General features: G+C 40.0%; 1 protein-coding gene across 7 annotated transcripts in view; it reads left to right on the top strand.

Moving 5' to 3' along the window:
- LOC115144966 (nuclear factor 1 C-type-like) overlaps positions 1-11798 on the top strand; it is a 136381-nt gene extending 124583 nt beyond the window's left edge. For all 7 annotated transcript variants that reach the window (XM_029686143.2, XM_029686147.2, XM_029686148.2 and 4 more), the window contains one exon: positions 1392-11798. In XM_029686143.2, the coding sequence (XP_029542003.1) occupies positions 1392-1412 (21 nt within the window). In that variant the 3' untranslated portion in view covers positions 1413-11798. The remainder of the gene's footprint in view (positions 1-1391) is intronic.
- The last annotated feature ends 1312 nt before the right edge of the window (positions 11799-13110 follow it).

A 13110-nucleotide genomic window follows, 5' to 3' on the forward strand; every position in this document is an offset into this window, starting at 1 on the left:
TTTAGGGGTAAGGTGACAGGGATACTGGAGTGACAGAGGTAGATATGTTTAGGGGTAAGGTGACAGGGATACTGGAGTGACAGAGGTAGATATGTTTAGGGGTAAGGTGACAGGGATACTGGGGTGACAGAGGTAGATATGTTTAGGGGTAAGGTGACAGGGATACTGGAGTGACAGAGGTAGATATGTTTAGGGGTAAGGTGACAGGGATACTGGAGTGACAGAGGTAGATATGTTTAGAGGTAAGGTGACAGGGATACTGGAGTGACAGAGGTAGATATGTTTAGGGGTAAGGTGACTAGGCATCAGGATATATGATTAACAGAGTAGCAGCAGCGTACGTTATATGATGATTGTATGTTAGTGGGTGTGTGTAGAGGCAGGATAACTGTATGTGCATATTATGTATGTGTGAGAAAATGATAAAGTGAGTGTTTTTATGTGTTGGAGTATCAGTGTGTGTAGTGTGTGGGGCCCTGTGAGTGTGCATAGAGACAGTGTAAAAATAAGAATAAAATACAAGGGTCAACTCAGACTCAGTCTGTGCATCCATTTTGTTAGCTATTTAGTTAGCTATTTAGCAGTCTTATGGCATGTGGATGCTGTTCAGAAGCCTGTTGGTGTCAGACTTGATGCACCGGTACCGCTTGCCATGCAGAAGCAGAGTGAACAGTATTGGGTAGCTGGAGTATTTCATTATTTTCCTGGGCCTTCCTTTCTCGCCACCTGATATAGAGTTCCCATGTTGGTGTTTCCTTAATGTTGGCAGATACCTTATATGCTTGTGGTAAAACTGAATTCACAGTTGTTATTTTATAAACTATGAGCTTGAGCACAGACTCACACAATTGAGCCGTCACATTTATTATGCAGTTAATTTTTAAAATTTGTATTAATCAGTTACCCAATCAAGGCAGGGCCGCCCAGTTACCCACGTGGGCCTCTACCTCCTCTCCTCACCCCATCTGAGGAATTTTTTAGGATGCCTCTTGGGCCCCCCACAGGCCTGGACCCAGGGGCTTCAGCCCTGATAAGCCCCTGCATTAAACCGGCCCTGCTCTTGCCCTGTGGATTGGGGCCTTGCCATGGTAGTCAAAATAATGGCCTGCCCAGCATTTTTATGGCCCTAAGCATGATGGGACGTTAATTTCTTAAATAACTCAGGAACCACACCTGTGTGCAAACACCTGCTTTCAATATACTTCATATCCCTCATTTAATCAAGTGTTTCCGTTATTTGGGCAGTTACCTGTACATTGACTGTGATAATCTGCAATGTACTCAGATGTGAAAATCTAGAGAAACAATGTTTTCTTATTGTCTTCTTTGAATGTCAATGAAAAATATCTGCCATTCATATGTAATCTGAAAATGTTTGCTCTTTTTTTCAGTCCTGGTACCTGGGGAACTAAACAACACAAGGATAAGTGAAAAGGGCAAGGACACGTGGATTTGAGATTCAACACTTTTTGTGGAATGAAGAAAAAGAAAAAAAGAGATGCAAGAGGGAAAATGTATATATATGCAGTATATATACAGTATGTATATATATATAAATATATGTGTGCATATATATTTATATATGTATATCAACATAAAATGTGCTTCACAACACCTTTTTGGAAAATAAAGACAGAGGGGGAGAGAGCGAGTCAGAAAGAGAAGATAGAAAGAGAAGAGGATGTTTGGGCAGCCAAAATGAACTGTGGGGCAGAGACATGACCCCAGTACCCCCATACCCCCCCCCCCCCCCCCCGCTACAGGTGCTGCTTCTTCATATATGCAAAATAAGTATCCTTTATTTTCTTAATCAACAAGAAAGAGAAGAATTCAGTTCCTGTGATCAGACTTTTCCACACTTCTTCTGGGACGGTAATTCTTTTTGAAAGTAGGGAGGGGAGGTCAATAACCTCCCTTTACCTGCAGAAACAAAAGTCTACTTTTCATCAAATTTGATAGACAATCATGTAGTTACTTCATTTAAAGGGGGTTCAAGATTTCCTTTAACACAGTCCATTTTTTGGTCATTTTTTTATAAACACTGAGCTACAGTGGCTTGCGAAAGTATTCACCCCCTTGGCATTTTTCATATTTTGTCGCCTTCCAACCTGGAATTAAAATGGATTTTGGTGAGGTTTGTATCATTTGATTTACACAACATGGCTACCACTTTGAAGATGCTAAATATTTTTTATTGTGAAACACACAAGAAATAAGACAAAAAAACAGAAAACTTGAGCGTGCATAACTATTCACCCCCCCAAAGTCAATACTTTGTAGAGACACCGTTTGCAGTAATTACAGCTGCAAGCCGCTTGGGGTATGTCTCTATAAGTTTGGCACATCTAGCCACTGGGATTTTTGCCCATTCTTCAAGGCAAAACTGCTCCAGCTCCTTCAAGTTGGATGGGTTCCACTGGTATACAGCAATCTTTAAGTCATACCACATATTTTCAACTGGATTGAGGTCTGGGCTTTGACTAGGCCATTCCAAGACATTTAAATGTTTCCCCTTAAACCCCTCAAGTGTTGCTTTAGCAGTATGATTAGGGTCATTGTGCTGCTGGAAGGTGAACCTCCGTCCCAGTCTCAAATTGCTGGAAGACTGAAACAGGTTTCCCTCAAGAATATCCCTGTATTTAGCGTCATCCATCATTCCTTCAATTCTGACCATTTTCCCAGTCCCTGCTGATGAAAAACATCCCCACAGCATGATGCTGCCACCACCATGCTTCACTGTGGGGATGGTATTCTCTGGGTGATGAGAGGTGTTGGGTTTGTGCCAGACATAGTGTTTTTGTTGATGGCCAAAAAGCTCAATTTTAGTCTCATCTGTCCAGAGTACCTTCTTCCATATGTTTGGGGAGTCTCCCACATGCCTTTTGGCGAACACCAAACGTGTTTGCTTATTTTTTTAAACTTTAAGCAATATATTTTTTTCTGGCCACTCTTCCGTAAAGCCCAGCTCTGTGGAGTGTATGGCTTAAAGTGGTCCTATGGACAGATACTCTAATCTCCGCTGTGGAACTTTGCAGCTCCTTCAGGGTCATCTTTGGTCTCTTTGTTGCCTCTCTGATTAATGACCTCCTTGCCTGGTCTGTGAATTTTGGGGTGCGGCCCTCTCTTGACAGGTTTGTTGAGGTGCCATATTCTTTCCATGTTTTAAATAATGGATTTAATGGTGCTCCGTGGGATGTTGAAAGTTTGGGATATGTTTTTATAACCCAACCCTGATCTGTACTTCTCCACAACTTTGTCCCTGACCTGTTTGGAGAGCTCCTTGGTCTTCATAGTGCTGCTTGCTTGGTGGTGCCCCTTGTTTCATAGCAAAGGGGGTGAATACACATGCACGCACCTCTTTTCTGTTTTGTTTTTTCATTTCACTTCACCAATTTGGACTATTTTGTGTATGTCCATTACATGAAATCCAAATAAAAATCGATCTAAATGCAACAAAATAGGAAAAACGCCATGGGGGATGAATACTTTTGCAATGCACTGCAAGTACCTTTTATGAGGCACGGATCAGAAGGATCAGGTTTTGGAGCAGTACAGAGCATCGCGAAAGGACAGGTACTGTAACACGTGTTTGTAAGTCTTCACAATAACCGAGACACCCTTTTGTGCCTGTCAACTGTTGTGTATTTGTGTTGACATTTGTTTGTGTGTGCATACAACTCAGACATAATGAAACCCCCTCTCCCTATCCTTGCCCCACTCTTGAGATAATATTGCATAAAGTTTGGATTAATGTAGATAACGGGGTTTATTCTGCACAGTGACAAAGGAGAACAAAAATAGTTTTGTCACTATTGAGAAAGTATTGGGTGTAGAGGGGAGATGTTTTCTTTATTTTTGTGTGTATTCCGTTTAAATTGCATTGGACATTACAGGCATTGCACTACTATAATTAATGCATTTTTTCTTCTTTAGCAGCTATCTTAAAATGTTGCAAGTCAAAGGTAGTTTTAGGATTATGTTGTAGAAACTACTATGTTGTGTTCTTTAGGTAGCAGGGTACATGAGCTATGAGTGTTTTCTGTCTTGAGCTATCGATTAGAACAATCCAACCCTACTGTGTTTCAGATATTCTATGCTCTAGTGGAAGTTTCCTTGTGTATGTTGAGGTACAGGGAATCCTGACGGGTTTATGGCATCACACCGTTTTGGATCTCTCTCTACATACTGTATCTACGTCACATCTTTATTCTTTTACTCATGCTGTTTTTATATCATCGAAAAAACAAAATGAATTCATGATTGTCTTTTGTACAGCAGATCACAGACTTTAGATGAGTCGATGAGATCATTAGAAGCGTGGCTGTAAAGGTAACCATTGATAGGGCCACAATTGGCCCAAGACCTAATGGTTTCTATGCCAACGGCACTGCATGTTTCCATGTGTGCACATGGCAGAATTCTGGCTCATTGAGAAGGAGCAACTGACTGGCCAGCAGTGTCCATTACCAGTCTATTTAGTAAGACCTATCTTTAGAGGTTTTGTCCCTGGGTCTCATTTGCTGATGCAATGCAAAGTTTGTGACAACAGACATTGTTGCAGCATGTTTTTTGGATGAATGCAGAATTCATCTTTATAAATAGAAAACATCAGGGCTCGAGACTCCTCAATCAAACCCAAATCATATATACAGCCATGAAAAGTGCCTAAGACGTAGCACGAGTTCTTTTCTCCTTTCTTTGTATTTTAGTTTTTGCTTGTATGAAGCACTGCAAGCCTCAATGACTTCTAGGCAGGCAACAGAAGTGGTGGGAGAGAGAGGTGTGACGCACAGAGGGGGAGAAGGCAGCTCACAGCCCTTAACCCGTCTCCAGCCAAATGCACCTTTCTGAGCACATTGATGGTTAGCTGGGGACAAGCCAAGAAAAGACACAACATAAAACCCTGCTATCAGCAATGACATCATGAAACCAACATATCAAAGCACTATATATATATATATATATATATATATAGAGAGAGAGAGAGAGAGAGAGAGAGAGAGAGAGAGAGAGAGAGAGAAAACTGTTTGTATAGTTCAGATATGGCTCAATTAAAACAGAAACACTTCTAAGGAATAATGTCATACATACTGGTTTCAAAAAGCTAACCTTTAAATACGGCTTTGCAATGGTGTTCCGATTCACATCTGTTATCTATATACAGAATACCTACAATGACTTGTTTTAAAGGTGCTGATATGAAATGACACTGATATATATTCATGCATGGTGCTTTCAAAAGAAAATCATCAGATTCTAGCTCTATTGACCACCATAATGCTGACATGGGTGCATGGCCGAAACTCTTACTACCCTTCTGAAGCTTACCCTCCCCCACAAGCCCCTCCCCCCAAGCCCCTCCCCACAAGCCCCTCCCCCAAGCCCCTCCTCCCTCTAATCTATGGAACAGAGAGTAAATAATACTGATGGGTTCTTACCTTTTTACCTATTCCTTTGGATTTTTTATTCCCTATGGTTAACTTCTATTTTGCACGATATTTTATATAACACATTATGTGCCTTGCCTTTAGTTAAGAACAATAATACATGATAAAAATAATGTAAATTCATTTCTCTTTTTAGTATAACTGGTAACGCTGCAAAAAAGACAAAAAACATTGCTGCATGTTTGATTGCTTGTCATTATCCAGTTTAGATGAATACAATAGAATTAAAATAGTGACAGATTGGATTGTCTTTTCATCCTTTTCCCTTTTGTGGGTATTATAGACTAGTATTATAGACTAGTATTATAGACTAGTATTATAGACTAGTATTTGTCTTTCCATCACATGGAACCCTTGCTGCATTTGAATCTTGTTCATTTCTTTGTTTTATTAACTCTTGTGGCTTTCCCCTCTCATTATGTCTTCCAGCTTGGTGTAATACAGTATGTGAAATATGCAATTCTCGTTTCCTCTGCTCAGCATTTGCTGAAGATGTATTTTGCCCCCTTTTTAAAGCTCTTCTTCAACGATAAAGAATGTGTGGCAAGAATGAGTGAAAATGTGCAATTACTCCAATTCAAGGAGGGGCAACTTTTCTCCATGCAAACACAGCTGATTAAACCAATTGTATTTTCATCTGAAGATCATGATTAGTTGATTATTGGAGTCAGAGGACTGGAGTTGCTCATCCCAGCTCCAATTCAAGATGTTGATTTTTGCCTATTTGATTTGGTTGATTGACTCTGCAACTGGAGGTCAGGGCTAGAGAGGGTAGAGAGCTGTGAAGGTTGTGTTGTAGGTGACCAGTGATCAGGCTCCTAGCATGGAATAGAGATTTAAAGCACTGAGCTGGGCTCACATTTCCTCCAGCACCATGGCTACTTCTGCCCCTGCAGACATTATGTTTGGCACCAGATGACCAGAGCTGAATATGGGGTACATTTGTTCCCCCTATTCTCTTACATTACATCCTATGAATCCCCTATACGCAGAAAGGCAAATCCAAGCACTTTAATATCTGTTCAAACGGGAACATCACAAAATAATGAATCTCTATACATATATTAAGCCAAGGGAAATTACTAATTTGGAATTGTTTAAGGATAAAGCTGAAGTTTCAGAGACAAATTCTTTACATGGAATGCTAACTGTGTTATTACGTAATGTGTCAATGGTGAGCAGTGCACAGTGCTTCACATCTCTCTTTTTGTGTTTGTGTGTGTGTGTGTGCGTATGCGTGCGTGCGTGTAAATGTTTGTGTGTGTGTGTGTTTGGCTAGGTAGCCTCACCTACCATAGTACTTTGTCGGTTCTCAGATTGCATATACATAAATCACCTGATAGCAAAGAGAGAGAGAGAGAGACTATTTGGTGTGTTCAAAAATGCTAATTTAGGAAGACTGAAAATCAAAGGAGAGCAAAAAAGGGTTATTAATGCACTACTAGATAGAATTGTCTGAGGGGAGTAGAAATGTGTGACAAACTAGTGCTGTGAGATGCAATAATGACATGAAAAATTCCCCTCCCCAATTGTATACCTTGATCAGTAATCTGTGACTTAGATGAACGTTTTTGCATCTCACTGCATTTCCATGGGGTTAGGGGTCAAATTATTTCACTGCGAATATGCACACTACCTGGATTGGTTTGAAATTAAATGATCAAAATCAGTCAAATAAAGTTTCATAACACTGGCTACAATCGAATGTTAAGCTTTATGTATCACGTGAAGATTATTATTTAGATGGTGAGTAAGTGCGTAGTTTCATTTTGAGGTCCTCCACATTTAGGTCCATTGTGTGGAATCTACAAATCCACTTCATGTTGTTTTGAATATTAGCCCTGTACTTCAGAAGTATCAACTGACCTAGTCAGAATCACGGTATAGAGAATGAAAACAACACAAAATCTCTTCATTAGCTGACTTGCTGATTTAAAAATATATATGTTTTACTGAAAGATGCCAAGATGCTTCATTAGTTGTTGTTGTTTTTTTAAATTAGAGGGTAGATGATAATTTATCATTTCTTACTACGTAGTGTAATGGGAGTATATTGAACAAGAGAGGATATTGTGTATTTTTTCAGCAGGGTCAGAAAAGGCCATGTAAAAGTTTGTTATGCAGTGTACAGTATTGTTTCTGTAATGGATATTGCAATGCTGGTAGCTATTAACATTTTGCTGCAAGCAATTGAGAATTAACGAAAAATGTCAGAACAAAGAGGTATTGTTTACATGCCCGTCTTAAGATCTTGGTGATGACGGTTTATGTGTCCCGGTCCACAGTCCCAGGTTGAAGTGGAGTGCTGTAAGCAAAGGCATTCCATCAAATCCATACGATCCTCAAGCTCAACAAAACGCTGCGGTCATTCAGCCAGCAATTTGATATTTGTTAAACAGGTCATGTGTTTGAGGCAAGAGTCTGCTCCTGATCAAAGAACGCCCACATTATGGGTTGTGTGTGTTCATTCATTGTGTTCATTCATCCAAAAAGGGAAAGACCAACTGATGTGTTAACCATACACAACACAGTACAGTCAATGATCTATATGGAGCCCTAGGCCCATAATCAAGTCACGATATTCTCCTTCTAGTTTTCAGCACAAAGTCCAATTACTGCTGTAGTATCTGAGGGCTCCAACGTGCTAATGTTTGATAGCTCTGAAGAATTCTATGTATGTCGACTTATTAGGCATTTCAAAATACTACATTTCTACGTTTTCAATACAATTAGTGGAAATATATGAATTATCCTCTGTAAAGGTCCCCTCTGGTTCTAACTGTACAGTAGCAGCAGACGCTGGAGCCTCATGACATTTCCTGTGAAGATTTGCACTGCTCCACACTCACCTCTCCAGTTCAGTTTACCCTCCAGCCTGGGTCTGACTGGGACACATAGGGACAGGGGTCTGACGCCACCATAGTCTAGCCAGCACAGTGGTTCTACAATAGGTGTTCAGCACACAGTCTTCTTATTTCATTTGCTTTTTTGTAACTAAACACAGCTATACAGTATATTGTTATGACACCGACAGAGACTTTTGTTTCTAGAGCAGGGTGCTACCCCCCAACACTTTTTAAAGTGACCACAGGTGATGGTTGAACTTACTCCGAAAGACATTAATATGCACTCAATACTGACACATTTAAAATATGATCTTGTTTTATTTCAAAACCCTTAATGTTTTTGTAGTAATTATTGTGATTATTGTAGGATTGTTACATTTTGGACTCATTATCCTATGTATAAATGCTTACAGTATATCAAACGTTTTTTCTGTATTGTATAAGAAAGTACATGTTTATGTTGTGTGTTTAAATTTAGTTGTCTTAAGTTGTGGCCAAGCCACAAAATATAATAATGACTTCTTAAGGATCTGCTATGGTTGGTGTGAGCTCACCACCGATTGCTGCATGCCTTTTTAAAGAAGGTACCTGCAATTTGATTTGATCAATCCTGAAACCTGGACAGTAATTTCAGCATCACTTGTTGTCATTTTAAACAGAGACAAAACCTTCAGTAAGCCTCAAGGGGATATGCAAATCCCATTGCCATTTCTTTGTGCTTTTCCCCCTCACAATTCATCTAACAGTTCTGCATTTCTGTTTTCCAACTGCTGTCGTGCTTCAAAGAACTCACACACTTCCCTTCTATTTGGACGATTGCACTAGATAAACTGGTATTGACTATTTTGTTTAAGGAAACTTTTAAAGATGTACTTCTCTGGAAATCTTTCTGAAGCTCAACCTTTGATGTATAGGAATGCTGATTGTGTGAGAGAGACGGAGCGAGAAAGTGAGAAAACAGCTGCTTGTAACAAGCTAAGAATATTATTCCCCGTGTATGGCCCCTTTCGTCGTTTATAGTTAGAGAACTCACTGAGTGCATCACTTCAAAGTCCACCCAGGTGGTACATTTTTGGTTTTTGGTTTGAAAAGTTATTGGTTCAGTCCTAGACAATCAACGTCAGGGCTGGCAGTCGTAATAGTTTTGCCGTAGTCCATACAAGGTGTGGTCAGTGTGTTTGTGTGTGTTTCTGGTCAGGAACGGTGTGCAGATGAAGCACAGTCCTCTGGTGGTGCAGGTGTGAGGCCCAACACTGCTCTGAGTGCCTTTCTTCTCGCAGTGAGGCGTTGTTGTGAATGTTACTCTAGTTTTACTCAAGGATGCACTGCTCTGCTCCACCCAGAGACTTGCTATTGATTGATGTGAGGCTGAGGGAGGTGTGTGTGGTAGCTCATGCTGCAGCTGCAACAGGTATGGGTCCAGAATGACAAGAGAAGTCTTTACACATGGTGCACCACAACCTTGAAGATTAGAATATGGAAAAAGTTAATTTACTATATTGGCCTTTGAATTTCCTTCACGTTTTTTTAACTGATGTAATTTATCGTTATGCAATTGGTACAGTATATAGATTAGAATGATGTAGTTTATTGTGTTCCGAGCCGGAACTCTGAATTTCCCCTATGCAATTAAGGGCTGGTATACCCTGTCAGGGTAAACACCTGGGAATCTGATACCTATTAATATGAATTCATAAGTTCGTAGTTACTCTTAGCAACAATCACTATCCAGACAGACTCTTAAGATGATTTATTTACCTAAAATTAGAATTGGCACTGGATTAAAATGGTCCCGTTCGAGTTTCAAGATGATTTCTTCAGAGAGATGAAATACTTAGCAGCACGCCAGTCAAAAGTGTAGAATGACCAGACTTGTATGTTTGTGAGAGTTTTAGGGGATCAGTAGATGGTGAGCCAAGCCATGATCAGTTAGATAAAGGTAGTGGTTTTACTTTTTAGTGGTGTTTTTTTTAATGCAAACTGAGGTAAAATCTCAAACGAGAAGGTGAACGGGAAACACTCTCCATAATCCTCTTGTTACTGTATGAAGAGACATCAGGCACAGGCCACAACTCTCAGAGAGGTGTCACAATATAGGTTTTTTTGTGGTGAAATGTGCTTCTGTTCACACAGTGTATAAAGCTAACTGTTATGTTTGGTCTCTATACTTTACTTTCAACAAACCAGCAGGTAAAGCAACACTTACATGTGAATACTGAATACCAAAAATGATTTCAACAAGCAGTGCCTGTCATTTTACTGCTAATTCTTTTTCATTTATTTTCTGCCATTGCCCTTCTCAAGTTCTGATGTACATAGTGTTTGTACTCTAAGCTGCTGGAGGTCATTCTGACGTTGTGTGGGACTGTGTTTAGTGCCTGAGCCCCACTCTCACATTGGCTTCTGCTCATAGCTTTCCACACAAACTGTCCCAATGAGGTCCTACTGTACTCTGCTACAAGGTGAAGGGCACCCACTGGCCAATGGCAATGGCCTTTTGCTATGGAGGTGAAAAGCCATAAAAACCAAGTGCAGTTATGGAGATCTGTTCATGTTATTGATGATCCATATCACAGACTTACTGACATGTCAACACCAAGAAGCCCCGCCCACAATAGAGGAAAGAACAAGGCGACATTTTAATGAGGGCTCTTTCTACACAAATCAAATATCTCACTTGGTCTTCAACTGCTTAATGCCGCGACCATGTGCTAGTTAGAACTAGAAAAGCTCTGAAATGTCTAACTTGCTAACTTGGTTGAATGCGGCACGTGTATAACTACAACCAGTTAGCAAATCGGAAATTTCAGAGCTTCCTAGTTCCGACTAGCACGTGAATGCTGCATAAGTCCACTTGGTGCCCCAACCTTTTCTTGACAATTGGTTTATTTTCATATTTTTCTGGGCCTGTACTGTATGTTGATTCATTCTTTAAGCATGCTGTTTTTCTCAGTGTGATGAAGTTGGTTGGCTGGAGGAGGGAAGAGATCAAGATGTTTCTCAGAGAGCATTGTAATGCAGTGTTAAATTTTAAGATTTTTTTCCTTCTCATTATTCTTTACAAATATTACCATAGTAGTTATTCATTAATCACTTGCTTGCTGCACAGACATACACACTTCACACCAGGAAAGAGCATGTGGACATTTAGTTCTGACACATCTGGTGGAATAGAGCAGAGAACAGATTCATAGCACACACGGGTCACTTTGATCTGCTTGTGATTTTATTTTCCTTTTTGAAAACTTTAGTACAAAAGGATCAGCAAAGGTCGGTAATAACTTGTCTGTTAATTATTTGAAATGACTCTCATATAGGAAAACTAAATTTGCCATGTGTTTTTGAACTGGTGTGGGGGAAATGTACAGCTTTACCAATATTTCATTATAACATTGTATTCAGCCATCGCTGTTAGCAAATGCTCATAAATACATTACTGGAAGTGAGTGTGTTTCCCTATGCAAAAAAAGTATACAAAATAATAAACAAGCTATGCTACAACTCAGTGATGTGTCCTTGTTATTTTTATATTTCCATTGTTCATTAAATTACATTTACAGTAAGGTATATGCCTTGTAATTCTGTTTTTCTTTGAAAAACTCATTTGGACAATGAGGAATGACTAGTATGTTACTCATTTAAAGCAGCAGTCAGTGTTTTCCTTCTCATCTCAGAGATGTCTGTTGAATGTGAAATCTCATTCATTTAGATTTCTCAATTGAAATCAATATCTATTCTGCTGTAAAACTTGTCCACGGACCAACAAAAGCATTTGCCTTGGAAGTAATGCACTTTGGAAGCAGTCTTTCCCTGGCTGAAGGTCGAGAGTGGAAGAGGAGCTGTGGGGGGCATCTGGCTGTGTGGAACTGGAAGATACTGTGATAAGAGTTCTAATAGAAGCCAGTGAACTCCAGGGAGTCAGTGATGTGTCTGTGATCTGTGGCCTTGAGGTTTGGAAGCCCAGATAAGGCCAGGACCGGTTGGCTGACAGAGCAGACACAACCAAGACCTAAAGAGGAGCTAATTATAGCACCTCTGGCTCCTCATAACCCTCCACCCCCCTGGTCTGCCTCACCCATGCCTCCTGGAACACCTGAACATGGGACATAGAGAGAAAATATTGCCATTTCTTGGATGGTAAAAAATGTCAGATTTGAAAATGTAATGATGCATAAAATGGTTACTGCCAAATGCACATATGCTGTGTCTGTAGACACAACCAGTCCAAGGAACAATATACTTTTGCATTTGACGGAAAAGTTTATTAGCTGACCTTTCAGTGTTTTCCTCAGTCAACCACCTCTGTTAATTTGTCCGAAATAGTTCAAATCTAACTTCTACTTATAATCAATTACTTCTATTAGTCAGTTACCTTGATTTACCTTGCAATTCCCCCTGGTTATTATGACCAATTGCATGAGAAATGTGTGACCATTTATCACCACTACTAAATGTTTGATCTATCTCAAAGTTGTGGCTGTTTGGCAGTTTGATGGTATTACCTTGGCCATAAAATTGTACACTGGCTGCTTTGAAATGGTTCCGTGTAAAGTTGTTAGCGGGCACACAGTTTAGTGAGGGTGGCTAGGTGAAACCCCAGACCATTGCTGTATAACAGACACATTGGCAGTCCTGCAGTCTCGTTGTGTTGTAGTGTTTTATCTACATAAACTGAAGAGGACAAAGCATTGCCCCAACTCTATCCATGCCACCACCCCTGTCCTTAAAAAAAGGTACTAACAATCGCATGTAAATCACTGGCAACTTATAGCACTTACCTCAGGAGTCCAGCAGAGCAAAGTACTTTCATTCCAGGA

Source organism: Oncorhynchus nerka, linkage group LG17, assembly GCF_034236695.1.
Source record: "Oncorhynchus nerka isolate Pitt River linkage group LG17, Oner_Uvic_2.0, whole genome shotgun sequence".
NCBI classification, from domain to species: Eukaryota; Metazoa; Chordata; class Actinopteri; order Salmoniformes; family Salmonidae; genus Oncorhynchus; species Oncorhynchus nerka.